Source organism: Chiloscyllium punctatum, chromosome 9 (assembly GCF_047496795.1).
Source record: "Chiloscyllium punctatum isolate Juve2018m chromosome 9, sChiPun1.3, whole genome shotgun sequence".
NCBI lineage: Eukaryota > Metazoa > Chordata > Chondrichthyes > Orectolobiformes > Hemiscylliidae > Chiloscyllium > Chiloscyllium punctatum.
Window position 1 is genome coordinate 65824176 of NC_092747.1, and position 22818 is coordinate 65846993.

At 40.5% G+C, this 22818-nt stretch overlaps 1 protein-coding gene across 1 annotated transcript in view; it reads right to left on the reverse strand.

The window, feature by feature from the left end:
- Window positions 1-22818, reverse strand: part of prcp (prolylcarboxypeptidase (angiotensinase C)) — a 51250-nt gene that overhangs the window by 11847 nt on the left and 16585 nt on the right. The window contains exons 3-5 of the mRNA XM_072577683.1: window positions 10145-10246; window positions 5415-5596; window positions 3607-3764 (exon numbers count right to left, since the gene is read on the reverse strand). Coding sequence (XP_072433784.1) covers window positions 3607-3764; window positions 5415-5596; window positions 10145-10246 — 442 coding nt within the window. The remainder of the gene's footprint in view (window positions 1-3606; window positions 3765-5414; window positions 5597-10144; window positions 10247-22818) is intronic.

Here is a 22818-nt window from a genome sequence, read left to right on the forward strand (position 1 = left end):
GCTTAACTCTAGACACCACCACTCAGATATTTAGTGTAGGTTCAAGTGGCTGCTCGAGGAGAAGCCAGTCACTGTGGAGGTGCCCAAAGTCAGGGATATACTGGACGGTGGTGGAGCAAGCTGATTGTCACTGGATAAGCTGTCATGACATACCTATTTTGGGTGGCATCCAGCTCATGGCTGGCGTCATTAAGAATCTGACTACAGCCCTCAATGTAAAGTACAAACTTCTCCTGCCTAATCTGCCAATGACTCGAATGGAATTTCTCAACGGTGCCAGATCCCAAAACCTCTTTCAGTAGCCTGAACCCCATAACTTGAAAGTCTCTTAGAAATTCCATCTGTCATTCCACACTGTGTGAAAAGCTTTCCTGCTCTTGCATACCAGCCACTTGTGTTGGCTACCCTTAAAGACCATGGTGATCCATCCTGCCATCAAAGGAGACAGGAGACTCCAGTGGAAAAGGTTTTAACTTGGGAGTGCTATTTATCTATCAGGAACTTGCCGTGAAGAGTGTTAGATGAGGAAGTCCTGTGCAACAAATTAAATAGATTCAAAGTCTGTTCTGCGATTTCTGTGTGCAAAAGAAGTAGAAACCAGAGTGATCATTTGGTACCATAGCCTGTTCCACAACACAGCAGGATTGTGATGGTTTAAGACTGTGGCCTTAACTCTACTTTTCTGTTTACCCCATAATCCTTGACTCCCTTGTCAATCAAATCTATCTAACTGACCCTTGACTATATTTAATAACCAGCCTCTACTGTTCTCTGGGGAAATGAACTCCAAAAGTCCTTTGAGAGAAGGAATTCCTTCTCATCTCCATACAAATACAATACTCCTTCTTTCGAATCTGACCTCTAAATGTGGGTCTCTCCATGAGGGGAAATATCTACCCCATTGAGCCCCTCAGAATCTTATATATTTTAATATGAACATCTCACAATCTTCTAAACACTAATATGTGTTTAGCGCCCAAGCTGCTCAGCTTTCATGTAAAACAAATCTTTTATCCCAGCAATCAGCAGCTGAACTTTATCCAAATTCTTTTCAATACAGTAATTCCTTGTTTAAAGTTGCCTCATTAAACATGGTTTTGTCATTATTTTTAACTGTTCTGGTTAAAGTTCTGTTCCAAGTTTTAACATTCGGTTTAATCTTTCACTACCTGATTACACACAATGAAAGTTATCGCACACAACAGTAATATCAGGCAGGCCTCATGACTGCATTGGCAATACCAAACATCATGATTGATTTGGTGCCAATGTCTCTGCATCCTGTAGTCAAAGAATTTACATTTTCAAACAGGTCTTTGCTATATGTAGAGGTACTGAACTAAACCTTGTGTATTTTTGTAATTGTTTTCTTCTATATTTACAGTTATAGTTCAGGAAAGAAATTCTTGGCTGTATCTACAGTTGAGGAACTATTTTAATTTTTTATCTTTTTTTAAAGAAAAGAGGAGTTTTTGGTCAGCAGCAGAAGAACCAGAATTATGTTTTTAAAAGAGTTTGTTATTGCACCTGCACAGTACCCTAAATTTTGCTTTTTTTAAAAAAATAGCATCCTCTGAAACAAGAAGTGTGATCCTTGTCTCATCTTTCATCAGTGAAGCAGATTTTGATTATGAGCTGTTTCTTCTAAAATATTGCTTTGCTTGTCTCACTGCTGGTTTGAGAGAAAAATACTGTACTGCACAGCATTGTACCTGTCTGCAGATGAGGCACAAACGTCTTCTTAAAGCTATTAAAACTGGCAAGGCAAAAAAGCCATTATAAGGTCAATGAGAAAGCAAGGTAGAGGAATCATTTTATAAGTCCCTTTCTCCAAAATTGTGCTATAATCCCTTTTGAAAATTAGCAAATGCCCAGCAGAGGCAGAAGTGAGCCTGCTTTAGCAAAGAGACCAAGGGAGTGAACTTGGATATTTGAAAACATTTAAAATCAATATTGCTGGAGAAATACTCTACAACAGTGAAAAAAATTTGTTGTATTTGCTGACAAAGTTCATACAAAGTGTGCAAAGCACTGTAACTTAAGTGCTGACAAGGCAAATTGGGCCTGCAGAAGCAGAGAATATGGAACAACATATTGCTTTTTGCTTGATGATCAAAGTCAGTGCAGTTGCCTCTTAAAATTTGATAGCCATCCAAGACAAAGCCAAAAGGCTTTGGAGTCCTTACGTAATGTGCAGGGTGAATTTAGAAAACCTCAATGCTAATTACGGAGAGTTTAACCATTTCAAGAAGTGTGCCTATCTGCACAAGACTAGAATATTTAGTGAGGCAGTTCATGCTGAAACAGAAGTGGCTGATGAATTCAATGTCTATTTGGTTACTTAGCAAAACAGGTTTCAACAGTGATGAAACGGAGCTTTTTGGAAGAAAATATACCCTTGTGAACTTACATTTTGCACAAGAAGGTCACGCTAGAATATAAAGCTGCCAAAGGTCACCTGACTGCTTTGACGGTGCAATAACAGCAGGAGATTTTAAATTTAAGGTCTTAGTGCTGTAGCAGTCTGAGACAACACATATTTGAATTCAACTACGGCAGAATAGATTAGTTACAGTGTGGAAACAGGCCCTTCGGCCCAACAAGTCCACACCGACCCTCCGAAGAGCAACCCACCCAGACCAATTCCCCTAACACTATGGGCAATTTAGCATGGCCAATTCACCTAACCTGCACATTTTTGGACTGTGGGAGGAAACTGGAGCACTTGGAGGAAACCCACGCAGACACGGGGAGAATGTGCAAACTCCACACAGACAGTTGCCTGAGACGGGAATTGAACCCGGGTCTCTGGCGCTGTGAGGCAGCAGTGCTAACCCCTGTGCCACCGTGATGCCCAGATGGTGAAATTTGAATTCAATTAAAGAAAATCTGGAATTTAAAGTCTCACACTGACTATGAATCCATTATTGATTGTTTGACAATCCCATCTGTTTCACTAATGTCCTTTAGAGAAGGAAACTGCAATTGTTACCTGGTCTGGACTACACATGACTCCAGACCCACAGCAATGTAGTTGACTCTTAACTGCCCCCTATAGATGGACAATAAACGCTGACCTAGCCAGTATTGCCCTCATCACCTTAATGAAGAAAAAAAAGGAATACATAAGCATGAAGGTTATGCTTCAATTATAAAGTGCACTTGTTTAAGGAAATAAATAAATATATTGAAAGCAGTACAGCCATTGGTCAGTAATTAGACTGATCCAGATCCTTTGAAAAAACTCAACAAGGTACTAAAATGCCAATGAATAATGCTTTCACATTAAATTTACAACTGTTAATAGAGTATTTTTGCAGGGTAAGCACATGAACAGAAGAGTTTTCTCTAATACCAATGGCATGCATTGTGCAGCACAGGGAATTCTTCTGTCGCACAGTATTTTATAATGTGTGTCATATGGATATGTAGTGACGTTGCGAAGGCCAATGTAATGCAAAAATTATTATGCTCCTCTTTCTTAGAACTAGAAAAAAGAATGTTCAAAATGAAGAAGAACTATTTAAGATTTTAACCAGATGGGAAATCTCTCAACAAACAATGAAAACTACAATAATAATCAAAACCCAGACAGGGCTTTATTACCTGTGGACGACAGTTTATTAATTGCATCCCAAGAATTCTTGATGCTTTCAGAGCAGCCTTTTCCACTCTTCAAGAAGTCATTGGTCACAATATTATAAAAGCCTTCACATGGTGACAAATTCTCAAACAGCCATATTGGAGCAGAAGCAGCAAGAGCTCTACAACACAAATTGAAATGGCTTAGAATTCTGTTCTGTATTTATTTATGGATCATAATACTCAATACGATTAAGGTGCGTATTGCCAACTTGTTTAACAAAAATAGTCAGCTGTCTATTTAATATTGGCATTAAAACGATAGGAAATAAATTCCAAGTGATCATGTTTATTAATAGAGAGAAAAGTTCATACAACAAAATCTTAAGGATAAACTAGTAACACAAATAATCAATTGTTCCTTCCTAGATTTCACAGCAAAAATATTAAACAGAATTACAATACATGTCCTTACACTGCATATGCACCAATACTTAAAATATGATGGAAAACATCCAGAAAGATTAGATTTCAATAGTACTGATAAGATTTCATATTTTTAATTCGGATTACATATGCAAGTACCCAGGTGGATACAACATCACACTTTTACTGTAATTTGGGTTTGATTATTTACATAAGTATTGTGCAGTGTTTAATCATTCTGATACAAAGTTGTATTTATACAAGTAACCAAAAGAAATTATGAACAGACATAAGTTAATTACAATATTTAAAACAAACTAAAGAAATATTTGAAAAAGAAGAGTTTATTTTTAAAAGGAAGATTATGATAAAAGGAAGTGGAACTGCTGTAGGAGCAGAAATAGACCATTCGGCCAATCAAGTCTGCTCCAGCATTCAATGACATCATGGTTGATCTGATAATCCTCAATTCCACTCTTCCTGTTTTTTCCCCACAAGTCTAGTGAACCTTCGCTGGAATGCCTCCAATGTTGGTGTACCTTTACTTAGATAAGGATCCCAAAACTGTTCCAGCTGTGGTCTATCTAGTGCCTTGTATCATTTTAACAAAACCTCTCAACTTTTATACTCCATTCCTTTTGAATTAAAGGCCATCATTCTATTTGCCTTCCCTAATACCCACTGAACTTGGATACAAGCTTTTTGTGATTTGTGGACAGGGACTCACAAATCCCTCTGGTCCATAACATTCTGCTGTCTTTCTTCCTTTGAATAATATTTAGCTCCTCCATTTTCTAGCCATAGTGCATAACCTCACACTTTCCTGCATTATATTCCATTTGCCAATTTTTTGTCCATTCACTTAACTTGCCTATATCGCTCTACAGTCTCTGTATCATCCTCACCACTTGCCTTCCGAACTGTCCTAATATATCTAAACTGCCTCAGAACTCAAAATTAATGTTTTTACCACTTACTCTTATATGATATTATTGTAAATCTCTTCCTGTAAATTTTTTGTTAACTTCTATCACTTTTATTTTGGTCCAGATGGGAGCATTCAGGCAATATTAATTAGAATCTAAACGCAAATTTTATTTAAGTAAATGCTTTTATTTTGACAGAGCTGAGATACTCGTGTCTATATATAGACAATTTATAATATTTTAACTTCTATTATCTGCCATTGAATCATACTATATTACATAGATTCATTACTTCAAAAACAAAACTTCTAAACAATAGAAAACTTAAAGATCAAACTGAATGCAAACTAGAAGTCATGTGTTTTTCTTCAAATATTGCACATTCAAAAACAGTTCAAATTTCTGTGGTATATTAAATTAAACAAAGACAGATTTGCTTCCTGCAGATATTTTCCCTTACCCTCCCAAATTATTACTCACCCAACAACAATATTTGGATACTTCATCCTAAACCAGGCTGCTAACATTCCTCCATAGGAGCCACCTATAGCAATAACAGGACTAGACTGAGCTCCAGGGATGGTCTGTTTCAGATTCCGAATGAGAACTGCAAAATCGGCTAAAGCTTGTTCAGAAGTGAAATAATTCAAGTTCTTGAGATTCTAGAAGAGAAGCATTCATAAAATGTAATTCCAAATAACAACTGAAAAGGAACATGGCAGTTTAGTTCCAAAGAAGAGTCATCGGACTAGAAATGTTAATTCTGTTTTTCTCTCAACACATGATGCCAGACCTGCTGAGTATCACCAGTCCTTTCTGTTTTGAAGACATTGAACAAAGAACAAAGAAAATTTACAGCCAAAAAACAGGCCCTTCGGCCCACCAAGCCTGAGCCGATCCAAATCCACTATCTAAACCTGTCGCCCAATCCCTAAGCATCTGTATCCCTGTGCTCCCCACCGACTCATGCATCTGTCCAGACGCACCTGAAATGAATCTACCGTGCCTGCCTCTACCACTTCTGCTGGTAACGCGTTCCAGGCACCTACTACCCTCTGTGTAAAGTACTTGCCTGCATGTATCCCCCTTAAACTTTTCACCTTTCACCTTGAAAGCGTGACCTCTTGTTATTGAATCCTTCACTCTGGGAAAAAGCTTATCTCTATCTACCCTGTCTATACCCTTCATGATTTTGTAGACCTCAATTAGGTCCCCCTCAATCTCCTTTTTTCTAATGAAAACAATCTTAACCTACTCAACTTCTCTTCATAGCTAGCACCTTCCATACCAGGCAACATCCTCGTAAACCTTCTCTGCACCCTCTCCAAAGCGTCCACATCATTTTGGTAATGTGGCGACCAGAACTGTACACGGTATTCTAAATGCGGCCGCACCAACGCATGTACAATTTTAATATGACCTGCCAGCTCTTATACTCAACAACTGTCCGAAGCAGGCAAGCATACCATATGCTTTCTTGACCACTCTATCCACCTGTGCAGCAACCTTCAGGGTACAATGGATCTGAACCCCCAGATCTCTCTGCTCATCAACTTTTCCCAAGACTCTTTACATATAATTCGCTCTAGAATTAGACTTTGAAAAATACATCACCTCACATTTGCCTGGAATGAAATCCATCTGCCACTACTCCACCCAACTCTCCAGTCTATCTATATTCTCCTGTATTCTTTGACAGTCCCCTATGCTTTCTGCTGCTCCACCAATCTTCGTGTCATCTGCAAACATGCTGATTATATCACCAGTGCCCTTTTCCAGATCATTTATGTATATCACAAACAACAGTGGCCCCAGCATTGATCCCTACACATTCCCTCATAACTTCTAAATATTTCAAAATACACCTACATATAAAGTTAGTTTTTAAATAGTTAAACAGTATGAAGTAAACAATCAGTGAATTAACATAAAATTAGCTCACAATTATGCTTTGACATATGTATTACATAAAACATCAGATATTTTGGGAATAAAGCTCAAATTCAGCATAAAGAGTTCAGTGCCATTTATTGCAAGTGATTTGAAATTCACGGTGACTTTTGTCTTCTTTATGACATACCAATGGCATTGGTCTCAGGGCTACAATAGTACATGCACCACTAGCCAAGATAGAGCATAACAATAATGCATGAATATTATAAACAGTACAGGATAACTGTGTTATGCATAGCTATTTCACAATATAGCTACTAAATACTCAAGAATTGACACAAAAATGCTTTCTCCTTCCAAACTATTTTGCCAAGTTGTGATTTAGGAATTCACTTTACTAGCTGTATACGTCACTCATCTGAGGACGAAGAGCTCCAACCCAAATTAGTATTTACTGCCTATTGTTTCAAACATTGTCCCATTCACACTCCAAAATAAGTTTAAAAAGTACAAGGAATACTCATGGCTCCCCATATCCAGTATTTTCTTGCATAGTGTTCTTCTCTCATTTTGTCTACATTTCCAATCAATATGAAGTTTCAAAATCAAAAAGATCAAATATTTGTTCAATTGCATGCCTGCATAGATTCCCTTTTCCCATACAAACCTACTCTCTTTCACATTCCCTCCCAATTAATTCACTTCTGTGGTATTTAAAATTTATTGCCTTGAGGGTAGAAGTAGAAATCAGAAAATCTTTTTAAGGCTGTGGGAATTTGGCAGTGAAACCTGCTTTGCTCTACATCCCACCTCTGGCGGTTTTACCAAATCAATCCAAACATCATCAATTCAGGTTTATAGCAGTCGTACGAAATGTAGTTTCTGTACATTCAACTCCCATTTGTCACCATAAACAGGCCATTACCCACCATAGAAATGCCTTCTTTGTTCCTTTTCATCCACCTAAATTGGCTTTCAATTATTCCTGACAAACTATTTTGGAATTGCTGCATCCTTCCTTTCAGCACACAAAGACTGATTACAGAGCCAGGTGCAAGAGGCACAGATCATAGCTAAATTTTACAGTGTATTCACATTTAGAAACTGAATAAGCATTTTTCTAACTTCCACATACCTTTTCATTTTAAATGGCCAGGCATCAATTCTAATTACTCAACCATTCCCTGCCTAATTGTAAATATCTTCTTATTCTCTAGTTCATCCATTTTGTTAATTTGAAAAAAAAACAAAAACACAGATGCTGATGTAAGAAGTAACTTGGACTTTATGTACCCTGTAAAGAGCCAACTGAATTATAAATACACAATTATGTCATTAAAATCTAATTTCATGGTTTGTATAGGAGGAGAAAGTGAGGGCTGCAGATGCTAGAGATCAGAGCTGAAAATGTGTTGCTGGAAAAGCGCAGCAGGTCAGGCAGCATCCAAGGAACAGGAGAATCGACGTTTCGGGCATTATCCCTTCTTCAGGAATGAGGAAAGTGTGTCCAGCAAGCTAAGATAAAAGGTAGGGAGGAGGGACTTGGGGGAGGGGCGTTGGAAATGTGATAGGTGGAGGGAGGTCAAGGTGAGGGTGATAGGCCGGAGTGGGGTGGGGGCGGAGAGGTCAGGAAGAAGATTGCAGGTTAGGAAGGCGGTGCTGAGTTCGAGGGATTTGACTGAGACAAGGTGGGGGGAGGGGAAATGAGGCAACTGGAGAAATCTGAGCTCATCCCTTGTGATTGGAGGGTTCCCAGGCGGAAGATGAGGCGCTCTTCCTCCAACCGTCGTGTTGCCATGGTCTGGTGATGGAGGAGTCCAAGGACCTGCATGTCCTTGGTGGAGTGGGAGAGGGAGTTGAAGTTTTGGGCTATGGGTTGGTTGGTCCGAGTGTCCCAGAGGTGTTCTCTGAAACGTTCCGCAAGTAGGCGGCCTGTCTCCCCAATATAGAGGAGGCCACATCGGGTGCAGCGGATGCAATAGATGTGTGTGGAGGTGCAGGTGAATTTGTGGCGGATATGGAAGGATCCCTTGGGGCCTTGGAGGGAAGTAAGGGGGGAGGTGTGGGCGCAGGTTTTGCATTTCTTGCGGTTGCAGGGGAAGGTGCCGGGAGTGGAGGTTGGGTTGGTGGGGGGTGTGGACCTGACGAGGGAGTCATGGAGGGAGTGGTCTTTTCGGAACGCTGATAGTGGAAGGGAGGGAAATATATCCCTGGTGGTGGGGTCCGTTTGGAGGTGACGGAAATGGCGGCGGATAATACGCTGGACATGGAGGTTGGTGGGGTGGTAGGTGAGGACCAGTGGGGTTCTGTCCTGGTGGCAGTTGGAGGGGCGGGGCTCAAGGGCGGAGGAGCGGGAAGTGGAAGAGATGCGGTGGAGGGCATCGTCGACTCCGTCTGGGGGGAAATTGCACATATAAACTATATATCCACATGTTGGATTTAAAAGATTTGGTTTTGGAGTGAAGGGTTAATTACTGCAAACTTCTGATTGGAATATCCCAGGTATGCAACATTTTCAGGTAGCTTTATTGCATGGAACTGCTCTTTGCTGTAGGTTTATTTGTGTTTTGTTCACAGACACAAGCAGTTCATCTTGGAGAAGCCAAAAGACTTTGGACTTGGATCTGAAAGCAACCATGTTTGTGTGTTAGCCCAGAGTTCAAAAGGCAGAGGAAAATTATTTACTAAGAACTGTGAACAGTAGAAGAGTTAAACCAGGATATTTCTAGATTTCTGTTAAAATCACCAAGCAGAAATTGAGAATGAAGTTCAGACTTCAAAGCTGAAAAATCCTGGACTCTTCAAGGGAGCAGAGGTAAAAAAAAACTGGAGTTAGTCTGAAGAAAGTGGATAGCTTTAATGAACATGATAAAAAGCTAAAGACTTTCTGGGGGATGTCACAAGAAAAATGGAAATTTCTGTTGAGAGTTTTAATCTGAAGCATACATGATCATGTTTATTTATGTTTTTTGATGTAAATTGTAAACAGTTACCTTCGAATTTTGCTTGATTAAAATTCATTTCTTTAAACAATAAAACCTTGTGACATCAGTCTAATAAATAACTGGGATTTCAAATTTATCTTTAGATGATAACAGTCTCTTTGTGGATTGCAACAATTGTGATTGCAGACTTCAGAAGCCAGGTCCTTAGAAATGGTCTTCAGAATTTCAATGTCCATAAAGATTTACCATCATTCATTTAATTGCAGAAGAAACTGAAGACAATGATAACACAGTAATACAGACCAAAACATTTTCCTCTGAAATAAATCTGATAAAATGTTAAGTTTGTAATATATATTTTTCCAAACTTACGCTGAACGATTTGTTCCCAAAAGGCAAAGACTCTCCATAATACCGATGTTCGGCAAACACCAACATGGCTTCCAGTTCCTTTGAAACTTCCCACATAAAACCCTAGAAAAAATGCACAAAAGCTATGATTTCAACATTGATTATAAACAAATAAAGCAAAATGTACAAAGGTTGAAACCAAGCCTGATAAAGCTAAGAAGGATAACTTGAAGGAAAAACATCAAATTTAACCATCTACCTTAATAATGGCCCTCAGTATTTCAATTTACATATAGGATTGAGATTTACCATCATTCACTTACTTTTGGGTAAATTTTGAGAGGAGAAGAACATAAATGTCACCATCCAAAACCCTGATGCTTTGAAGAATGCTATGTGCTTGAACCAGAACTTGCCCAGGTAATGTCCTTTTTCTTGGTGAAAACTTTAGCCATGGCGAGCAGCAAAGATAGAACAAACACACTTAACTAACAAGCCAGAAGAACAGAGAAAGAAATTGATGCCAGCACTAAGAAAATGCATTAAAACAAAAGACAGAAGGCAGGAGTGAACAAAAGAAGAAAAAGAAATAAAGAGAAAAGAATAAAAATAAAACATGAACAAAAAAGGGAGTGAAGGAAAGAAAGTTTCCTTAAGCGCTTCAAATACAAATTAAGCTTGAAAACATATCATTGTTTGAAATAGGTAAATGCAGAAATTAATTTACCAAAGCAAGATTCTCCAACGGCAAGGTGATCAATGATTAATTAACCTGTTTGTGATTTGTTTTGTAAACATATTTATTAGCAATTTTTTTTAACTTTACAAACATATAACATTATTGAAAATACAATCAATAACAAATATCAGTATAATAAAAAGAAAAAAAACACAAATTACAATATGATTACTGTCTACTAACTACTAAACTACCCTACAATACAAAACAAACCCTAATACTGTGCAAAGCAACACCAAAAAAAGAAAGAAAAGCAAAAAAAAAGAAAAAACACAAAATACAAAACAGCTATGCTCGGTGTAAAGTTCCCAAACAAAGGAACGGGAGCATTGTATTAACTCAGGAGACCCCCTCCAGGGCCCAGGACTTAACAAATCTAACCATCCTGGTTAAACAAACGCCCTAGTTAAGATAACTGACAAATCTATATCCAAATAACTCAAGTAGGGCTGCCACGTCTTATAAAAATTGTCTGTTCTGTGGTGCACCATGTTTGTAAAAACGTCCAAGGGAATGTGCTCCATAATTAATTTCTGCCATCCCAGCAAGCCCGGTGGGTTCTCAGACACCCAATTCATCAGAATATTCTTCCGTGCACAGTGTGCAAGAATATTAAATAGTTTCTTCCCATGCCCGGCTAAAGATGGTAAATTTGGTAGACCTAAGAGGAGAGATATCGGGTCTACTTTGACTTCAGTCCTCAATACCCTCCCTATCTCTCCCGCCACTGCGCTCCAATAAACACTGAGCCTGTAGCATGTCCAGAAGCAATGGGCAAGAGTACCTTCACTTATTTTACATTTGGGGCACAGTGAAGATGCCCCTTTTTTAAACTTCGCCAGACGGTCTGGTGCCAGATGAGCCCTGTGCAGAACATTTAACAGTGTAGCGCATATCCTATTACAGATTGAGATCTTTCAAGTATTCTCCCATATGTTCTCCCATGTTTCAGAAGCGATCTCCACTCTCAGCTCTCCTAGCTCTACTCCTTGCTCCCAGAGCTCACATACCCGGTTAATATCCTGCCAGGCCCTGCCACCCAGCAGGCGATAGAGGGCACTAACCAAAAGGGTCTTTGTGAAACATAGCAACAACCTCTCTGTATCAGACTTATAGGGCTTAGTGAGAAATGTAGTCTTCTTCTGGATGAAATCCCTAACCTGAAAAAAAAGGGAAAAGGTCTCTGCTGCGTAACCCATATTTGCAGCTCAGTTGCTCAAAAGACATCACACCCTCCCCCTCAAACAAATCTCCCAAACTCCTCTCGCTGCCCATAGTTTGAACCCCGAGTCCATCATGCCTGGTTGGAACCCTGGCATGCCAACTATAGGTGTAAGTGCCGAAGTCTTGGATAAGCAACCCTCACTCTGACGCATCGCTCTCCATGCTTTGACTGTACTAATGACAATGAGGTTCTGGCAATGGTCCATAACTGTCCTCATCTTATCCATGAACGACAGATTAATAAGAGGGCACTTTGCCTGGGAGGCCTCAATATCCAGCTATATTGAATTTGGATCGTTACCTACCCAATCGCAGACAAAGGACAGCAGGGTACTCAATTGATATTTCCTCATGTCTGGGAAATCAACTCCTCCCCCTCCTTGAGGCAACTGTAATTTACTAAGTTTGATGAGAAGCTGCCCACAATGCCAGACGAACCAAAGCATTGACCTGGGAAACATTATAGGGAGCATACGCATGGGGTAAAGCAAGTGAGGAAGAACTTTCAACTTATGAGAGATATTCGGCCCAGTCATGAAATTGGAAGAGCCTCTGGAGATCTCACCTAATATTGTCGAGCAAGTGAGCAAAGTTAGTTCGAAATAACAGATCAAACTTGGGGGTAATAAAAATGCCTAGGTACCGGAACCCTGCCCGTGACCACTTAAAAGGGAACTTAGAGCCACCTTCTACTTCTGGCACATCCTTAAGGTTCCCCAAAGACATAGCCTCCAATTTTGCAAAGTTAATTTTATATCCTGAAATTGCCCTAAATGAATTGATACATTGTATCAAATGGGGTACAGAGGTCATCGGGTTCGATAAAAACAGAAGGACATCATCCACATACAGTGTAATCTTGTGTACCCTCGATCCCACTTCCACAGCGATTATGTGGACGTTCTGACGAATGGCCTCTGCCAGCGGCTCTATCACCAACATAAACAACAACGGTGAGAGGGGGCAGCCTTGCCGACTACCCCTACCAATCCTAAAATTCCCAGACTCACCCCATTGGTGATGACCGCAGTCAGAGGGTGGCGATATAAAACCTCCACCCACCTAGCAAAGACTACACCCAACCCAAACTGTTCTCACACATAAAAAAGATACAGCCATTCCACCCAGTCAAATGCTTTCTCTGCATCTAAGGAAATCACCAACCCCTGAATCGATCGGTGCTGACAAACTTGGAACATATTCAGCAACCTTCTAATATTATTAGAGGACTTACGACCCCTTATAAAGCCTGTCTGGTCCTCTTTAATAAAATGGGGCAATACCCTTTCCAATCTCAGCGCCAGGATCTTGGACAGAATCTTGAAATCTGAATTTAATAAAGAGATGGGCCTGTATGAGGCACTTTCCCCCTCTTAAGAATTAAGGAAATATTAGCTTCTCTCAAACACGGTGATAGGCATTCATGCTTATAGGAGTGATTGTACATCTCCAACATCGGCCCTGACAGAATCCCAATAAACTCCTTATAAAACTCACCCAGGAGACCATCAGGGCCAGGCACTTTACCACAATGAAGTTGCCTAGCTGCCTCCCTGTATTTCCTGAACTGTCAAGAGGGCATTAAGGAGAGAGGCCTGTTCCAAGTTTACCCCTGGGAGATCCAGGTTCTTTAAAAAGGTCTCCATTTTAGCTCTCCTGTCCTCGCAACCTTCAGACCGATACAAATCAGAGTAAAAGCTCCGAAAAGCCTCATTAATCTTTTTAGCATCGGATATAAGGACCCCGGCGCTGTCTCTGATTGCAGTAATGGATTGGGGAGCATGTTATTTCCTAGTCAGGTACGCTAAATACTTCCCTGGCCTACCCCCTATTCGAACAGCCTTTGTCTAGCAAAAACAAGTTCTTTCTTTGCATTTTGTGTCAGTATTGAATTCAAGGCAGCCCTGAGGGCCGTGATCTGCTGCAGCTTAGTCACCAAAGGCCGCTCAAAATGTGCCACCTCAGTGGCTTTCAACCGTGTCTCAAGTAGACACTGCTGTTCCTCCTTCTGTCATTTCAGGCTAGCCAAATAGGAAATAGCTAATCCCCTAGCAAAGGCCTTAGCAGCTTCCCATAGCATAGACGGACTACTAGCCATGTCTGAGTTGATAGTCAAGAATTCCTGAAACTCTCTCAAAAAGTATTCCACAAATTTGGAATCCTTAAAGAGAAAAGGGTCCAAACGCCAGTGTCACAAACCTAGCCCTTCACTCTTGGCCTTAGCCTCCAAATATACTGCCGGGTGATCAGAGATAGATATATTCCCAATTTTACCACCCATAATCAAATCCAGAAGGGCCGAGGGAACCAGAAAGAGGTCAAACCTCGTGTGACATTTATGTGGGTTTGAAAAAAAAGGTGAAGTCACTGCCGGTAGGGTGAAGACATCTCCAAATATCCACCAGCCCCAATTCCTCGCATAAGTCAATCATCTGCTTGGCCTGCAAAGAAATAGTTGGGGGCCCACAAGGCATCCTGTCCACTGTCAGATCCAAAAGACAATTAAAATCCCCCCTATAATAATATGCCGTGTTCCAAAAGCACTCAACTTAGACAAAGCACTAATCAAAAGTTTGAGGGGATGCACCGGAGGACAGTAGACGTTTAAAATGCCATATTCCTCCCCATGTATCAGGGCTTTAAGTGTCACAAACCGTCCCTGCTCATCTTTCACCTGCTTTAATAATGTGAACGGAAGATTTTTCTGGATATGTACCGCCACTCCCCTACTTTTAGTAGTAAAGAATGAAAAGAATACCCGGTCATAACACCCCTGTTGTAATTTCAGGTGTTCCCCATCATCAAGATGGTTTTCCTGCAACAAAGTGATATCAAACCTTTCCCTCTTAAGGCCAGAAAACACTTTTTTTCCTTTAAACAGGCGAATGACTTCCCTTAATGTTCCAGGTGCACCATTTAATAAGACAATTAGCCATATCCCCTTTCAGAGACCTTTGAACCCCTCAGAGGGAGAACCCTGCTTCCAAAGCACCGAGCTTAAGTAAATAAAGACTCATAGAGTCAAAAAGCTATATATACAAAATCTACTCTATCATAACTATAAACAACTATTACTACCAAAAAAACTACAAAGAAAACCAACTTTAAAACCTTGAACAGAAGACTCTTCCCCCTGCCCATAAGGGGCACTCACCCTACCCATCCCTTCCTTCACAGTTCCTTCAAACCCGACTGTGCCCCAGCCTTAGGCCAGAAAAAAAACAAGATGATCCTTAAATCAACAGAAAAAAGACAAAGTCAGGATGAGCACTCCACCCATCCCTGGCTTCATGTCACCCCTACTTGTGACTAAAAGAGAAACAGAACAAAAAAAAGGGGAAGACACAACAAAGAACATCCACAAAATTTCCCATCAGAAAATCCAGTTATTAAAAGAAATAGGAACAACTTATTCCAAGGTAATTTCCCCCCTTTCCAAAAAAGAAATTACTAGGGAGAAAGAAAGGAATAAAAAAAAAGGAAGGGAAAACATGGGTAAAGATAGGAAAGAGAACAAACATTAACCATATTCTTCAGGCCATTCCGTCTATTTTAAAGTGTCCACAAAGTTTTTAGTTTTATCTGCTGAGTCAAATGTATAAACTGAGTCCTCATGGCTGAAACGAAGCACTGCAGGGTATCTCGTGCAGTACTGAATGCCCAGGTTCCTCAGCCCCTTTTTAACTTAATCGAAGGACTTCCTCTTTCGAATTACAGCTGCAGAGAAATCCTGGAAAAACTTGATTTTTGACCCCTTGTACAGCAGTGCCTGCGGATCTTTTCGCAGGGATCTGGAAGCTTCTATGATGTTTTGCTTGTCCTTATATGAGTGGAAGTGCACTCGGACTGAGCTGGGGGGGGGGGGGGGGGGGGCTGCACCAGCCCTGACATGTGCACTGTAACCCGATGCGCCCTTTCAATCTGAAGCCTGCTGGACTCGATGTAAAGGCCTAAAAACTTCGGCAGCCAGCTGTCAAGGAAGCTGACTGGCTGCTCACCTTCCTCACCTTCAGGGAGCCCGACAATTCGGAGATTTATCCTCCAACCTCGATTTTCGGGGTCTTCGACTTGGTCTCGCAAGGCCCGCACCTGGATCCGACTGGATGAGGATTCCATCACAGCTTCCGAGGCCTTAGTTTGACCCTCCACCTCCTCCAGCCCCTCCCCGAGGCCCGGGCTATCCTGTTCATGCTTCTGCAGCATGGGTACGATAGGTTGGACCTGGGCACGAATCTCCCCACAGATTTCCTCAATCGCAGCCCCAACTTTCAAGGTAAGTCTCTCCATCGCTGCAGCCAATTCCTGTGAGTCTGTCAAGTCCCTGGGGGGTTCATGAGAGGCTGCTCCTGCTGCTGCTGCAGTCTCTGGTGTGGTAGGTGCTGTAGGGGAGTGTCCTCCCTGCTGCTGTTTGCTTGCTCCTTTTCCCTTTGACATCCTTCCCACTCTAAAATATTAACAAATATGTATTCTGTAAGGTTTTAAACTAATAATTCCACCACATAAGTTGGCCAGCGATGGCAAAAAATACCAGTATGCTTGGCTGTTAGGCAGAGCTGTCCACAGAAATCTACAGAATCGCCGCCATCTTGCCCAGTCCCTTTTGTGATCCTTTTAAGCATTCCAACATACTTTTGACTCCTTAATACTCATTACCTTAATAGTCTTGGTCTTACCAAATGTTTACATCACTCAATAGCTTTATATTAAATGATTAGCAATCAACCCATGTCAGTTGTTAGTTGTTTCTACTCCTTTCTTTCTTCCCCCCTTTTGGTTTTAATCTTACTAATTATAACAAATATTTTCTGTTCAGTTCTGATACAGGGCTTTATCTCAAAACATTTAACTTTAGTTACTTATTCTTTACAGAGGCTGCATATTTTCAGTATTATGCATCCTTATTTCTATTTTTGTTGATATTCCCACTCATGAGAAGGAAAACATAAAGCAACACGTTCTAGTAACCAATTTCCATGACGTCTACATGGTGATGGGCTTGCCAAGACCTTGTTCCCATAGCTGTCTGATTTGATGAATACCATTAGCTCCGTACAAATAGGATAAAGCTCCAACACATGTACAAAGTGATACTCCATTTAATGGAAGAACAACAAGCATTATAAAGGACGGTTAACACAGAAAAATATCCCACAGCAGTTCACCGAGGTGTAAGGAAAGCAGACATCAGCCAAAGCTGAGGAGGTTAGCCAAATAATGGAGGAGATTTTAAGTAACAGAAAACTGAATGCATGGAAAAGAACTCCAGAGTCAAGGTGAATGAAAGTGGCATCAAAGTGACTGAAAATATAACTATCAATTAGTGGGATGTGGTAATGGGTCGAATGCGTGGAAATGCACAATGCTTGAGCCAGAGAAATGGAGAAATTGATGCAAGGGAATGAGAGTGTGCGGGTTTATTATGGGGCTGAATAAAGCAAGAAAGAGGGACAATGCTATGGGGGGATGGAAACACAAGATAATGGTAACCTTCCCCTGCTACCTCCACACCACTAAAAACATTTGAATGGGTTAATACTGAAAACTGAGAAAAATGCTTATAATTCATAAATGTAACTTTTGAAATCAATCTACCTAGTTACCACATACAACTTTCAAAACAAACATTTTTATATGGTTACTAAGAAATCCATCTTTTAAAACAGCAAGTTTCAACTTAGCAATTAGTAGATTACTGAACCCATGATAGAAGTGTCAGTTATTTCTCTTCCCTCTTGCCACCCTTAGTTTCAATAGTAAGTACAACATACACACTTAAAAAAAAAGTTACTGATCCCGATTAAGATAGTAACAACCTCAACAGTACATGAAGGTTGAATTAATTGAGGCAGATATCAGACTGATAACTCTCAATAGTGAGGTGGGAAAGAAGTACACAGAGTGGTCAGCTAAAGTAAATTAAGAACAGTAAAGATTACATAAGTTTGACTGAACCTCTTATATGAGTGCAAGGAGTAAAATGAGTGAATTAGAAGTGCTGAAAAGTCAGTTGAAAATACGCTTCATAAAAAGTAACCAGCAAATTGGCTAATGAAGTATGAGAATTGGAGAACAAACCTATGAAGCTTGTTTGTGCTTTGTGGAGGAGAAGGAGAAAGGAAGATAATACTTGTCAGGAAGATGTTGCATGTAACTAAAAATTGAATGCTGAAAATTTTACTGAGTCTGAGATTACTGAGAAGTAGCCAACAGAAAAGTGAAATGAACATGATATGATACAAACAGTAAAAGATGACAGCTGTAAGATTGCTTTGGAAATCCAAGAGATCAACAGTGTGTCGTCAATTGTGATCATGAGGAATTCAATTCGTCTAGTATTCATCTGATTCATAGTGAGGATGGCAGTGGTTTTGTCACAGGGTGCTGCTATGCATCATGATCAATTGCTGTGAGCTAGCTTACTGTAAAAAGAGAACCAAGTTTCTCCTGCTAGCACAATGCTGCAGCATCACCAATATCCGTGAATTGCCAGCTCACAGACAGATAGCAACTAGGAATCTAATAGCCCTGGGTTAAACTGCAGGGGAATCTCAGCCCCCAAACACATACCATAGAAAGCCACTGGCACCTGGACATATCCTGGTTCCATCAGTCAGGTCCAAGCTATGGGTAAAATGACTTAGAAAAGTCAAAGCTATTGGATTGGAGTCCAATAGGTAGCTGGTGATCTGTTTAAGCAAGCATCTTTTCAGTAAATGCTGCAACTCTGGATTTTGCACACAGGCACTTCTGTTGTTCCTGTGAATTCAGTTTATATGGTCAAGAGGGAGATGCAGATGCTGAACAAGACTGTGTCTCCAAGTCCTGATCACAGTGTGCAAACAGAAAACATTCAACTCTCTGCATGTACAGCAAAGACAGAAAATCAAGAAAGCTTAAAAGAATGCATGCAATAAAATACTTAAGTCCACCTGATCAAACAAAGAATGACCATCACCCTGCAAGCAACAGTGTATCTTCACTGGGAAAAAATAATTGGGATTGCGAGAAATAACATTCCAATGTGATCTGGACATTCTTTCTCCACCCATAGTATATGTATTAAAATATTTGTCTTTTATTCATCTTAAGTCTGATTGAGTAAATGCATATTTTCAGGTTTTATATTTTCAGTTGCGTAATAGAAGATTAGAAATCCTTTCTTTTCACTGCTCTTGTTAAAATTGGGTTTACAATAAATAATTAATTTTTTGCTACCTAGAGTGAAATGCTTTCAGCAGTCAGTTAAGCAAAGGGCAGTCATATTGGAATTTTATACATTTTATTATAGCTTAAAGGACAGTGGTGTATGATTACCGTGCATTCTTCCGATTAAGTCATGATACCTGTTGAAACAAATGTAATTATTTCCACGACTGGATATCTGCTGCAATCATCAGTAACAACTCACAATTTTTCACTAGTGGTCAAGTCTGCAAAATCAACACTAATATAATCCATTTTCATGTCCATGTGGATTGAGAAGATTTGGCATTGTGGTTGCTTCTTGCCATGGTAAGCACAGACTGATTTTGTATTCAAATATGTAGTCAATTCCTGAGAACCATATCTTTCCTCCAAGTCGTTTAATATTCACAAATTCCTGATCAATAACATATTCCCTAATGACTGTGGAATGACAATGCTATTGACACAGAACGCAAGATCATGGGTTATAATGGTGAGCTCATTCCAACATTGTGGAATTTTGTTTGTAAGTACTCTTCTGACCACAACATTCCACTTTCATGATTCCATAGGTATCACTCCCAATGTTTCATCTTATTTTGTTGCTGGTTTGATGTCAGCTAGTTTGAGCAGCTTTGTCACCACATTTAGATCTAAGTTGTTAAGTTGTCATTTGCCAACATTTTCCTCACAAATAGTATGACTGTTGGCAATGGACTGTTGTGAGAGATAGCATACTGGTTGAGCTTGCTTGGCTGGTACTCAACAAGCACCTTGGACTTTGGTAACTTCAGTATCCCAATGCTGTACTCAAGTGTGCTTTGTGGATTGCTGAACAAACTTACTAGTGGTCTATGATTGGACATCACTTCAAACTCAGCTCTGCACAAATAGAAATGAAAATGAAAGACATCCCATTCAAGACAGCACATCTTTTGCAAATAACATTGCTCCACAGATATTTTTAAAATGGCTTACCATTGCAACAATTGATGGGTTCCCTACTTTGTAATTTTGCTGGAAAACTGTATTTAGCCAAAAGACTTGCATTGAAGACACGGTGGGTAGTTTTCTCAGTCAATTTAGGTATTTGTACAACTTGATGACAACTGCTGTTTGATCTGGTATACAGCCTGTTTGGATGATATAGTCCACTTCCACTTGGTGGTCTCATTTGTTACATTGCATAGTGAGGCCAGGACTGATGGCTCCTAGAAAACTCCAAACTTCCAGGAATATTGTTGTGGCTACACCACTTGCAATGGCTTGAGCTTTCCATAGATCAAATAATGCCCATCATTGCTGAACACATCGCTGAAGAATTTGATTCTAATCTCATTGAACAAATACTTGTCTTTACTCAAGGTGAAAGCACGTTAGAACACAGAAGTATACAGCACAGTATAGGCCCTTCAGACCTCGATGTTGTGCCAACCTTTTATCCTACTCTAAAATTAGATTATCCTACATACCCTTCATTGTGCTAACTTCCACATGCCTAACCAAGAGGTGCTTAAGTGTCCCTAATATATCTGACTCTACGACCACTGCTGGCAGTGCATTCCACGCACCCACCACTCTCTGGGTAAAGAACCTACCTCTGACATCACCCCTAAACCTTCCTCCAATTACCTTAAAATTATGCCTCGTCATGATAGACATTTCCACCATGAGAGAAGGTCTCTGGCTATCCACTCTACCTAGGCCTCTCAACATCTTGTATATCTCTGTCAAGTCACCTCTCATCCTCCTTCGCTCAAGTGAGAAAAGCTCTAGCTCCCTCAACCTTTCTTCTTAAGACATGCCCTCCAGCCCAGGCAGCATACTGGTAAATCTCCTCTGCACCCTCTCTAAAGCTTCCACATCTTTCCTATAATGAAGTAATCAGAACCCAACACAATATTCCAAGTGTGGGCTAAACAGGACTCTATTGAGCTGCAGCATAACCTAATGGCTCTTAAATGCAAACCCCATTAATGAAAGCGAACACACCTTCTGAACAAACCTATCAACCTGGGTGGCAACTTTGAGGGATCTATGGACATGAACCCCAAGACCCTCTGTCCGTCCATACTGCCAAGAGTCCTGCCTTTAACCCTATATTCTGCATTTAAATTTGATCTTCCAAAGTGAATCACTTCACCTTTTCCAGGTTAAACTCCATCTGCCATTTACCAGCCCAGTTCTGCATCCTGTCAATATCTCGTTGCAATGTACAACAGCCCTCCACACTATCCATAACTCCACCACCTTTGTGTCACCCTTCCACTTCCTCAGCCAATATAAAAATCACAAAAGGGTCACAGAACCGATCCCTGCGGAACACCACTGGTCACCGAGCTTCAGGCTGAATACTTTGCATCTACCTCTGCTTTCTATGGGCCAGCCAATTCTGTATACAGACAGCCAGATTTCCCTGTATCCCATGCCTTCCTACTTTCTGAATGAGCCTACCATGGGAACATTATCAAACGCCTTGCAAAAATCCATGTACACCATATTCACTGCTCTACCTTCATCAATGTGTTTTGTCACATCCTCAAACAATTCAATAAGGTTTGTGAGGCATGACCTGCCCCTCACAAAGCCATGTTGACTATCTCTAATCAAACTATGGTTTTCCAAGTAATCATAAGTCCTGTTTCTCAGAATCCTCTCCAATACTTTGCCCATCACTGACATAAGACTGACTGGTCTGTAGTTCCCAGGATTATCCCTATTCACCTTCTTGAACAAGGAAATAATATTTGCCACCCTCCAATCATCTAATACTACTCCAGTGGACAGTGAGGATGCAAAGATCATCACCAAAGGCGCAGAAATCTCTTCCCTTACTTCCTGTAGTAACCTAATGTATATTCCCTCTGGCTAAGGGGATTTATCTATTCTTCTGTTTTTCAAAATTTTCAGCACATCCTCCTTCCTAACATCAACCTGTTGTAGCATATCTGTCTGTTTCACGCTGTCCTCAGAAAGGTCAAGATCCCTCTCAGTAGTGAATACTGAAGCAAAGTATTGATTAAGAACTTCCCCTACTTCCTCTGACTCCAGGCGCAAGTTCCCTTCACTATCCCTGATCAGTCTTACTCTCACACTGGCTATCCTCTTGTTCCTCATATAAGTGTAGAACGTCTTAGGGTTTTCCTTAATCCTAAAGCTTCATCATACCCCCTTCTAGCTCTCCTAAGTCCATTCTTTAGTTCCTTCCTGGCTACCTTGTAACCCTTTGAGCCCGGGCTGATCCATGCCATCTCAGCCTTAAATAAACTTCCTTCTTCCTCTTGACTAGATGTTCCACATCACTTGTCACCCAAAGTTCTTTCAACCTCAGTGGGACAAACCTGTCAAGCATTATCAGCAGGTGCTTCCTAAATAACCTCCACAATTCTATTGTGCATTTCCTTGAGAACTAGATTAGAGCAGTGCTGGAAAAGCACAGCAGGTCAGGCAGCATCCAAGGAGTAGGAAAATCGTTCCTGATGAAGGGCTTTTGCCCGAAACGTCGATTTTTTTTCCTGCTCCTCGGATGCTGCCTGACCTGCTGTGC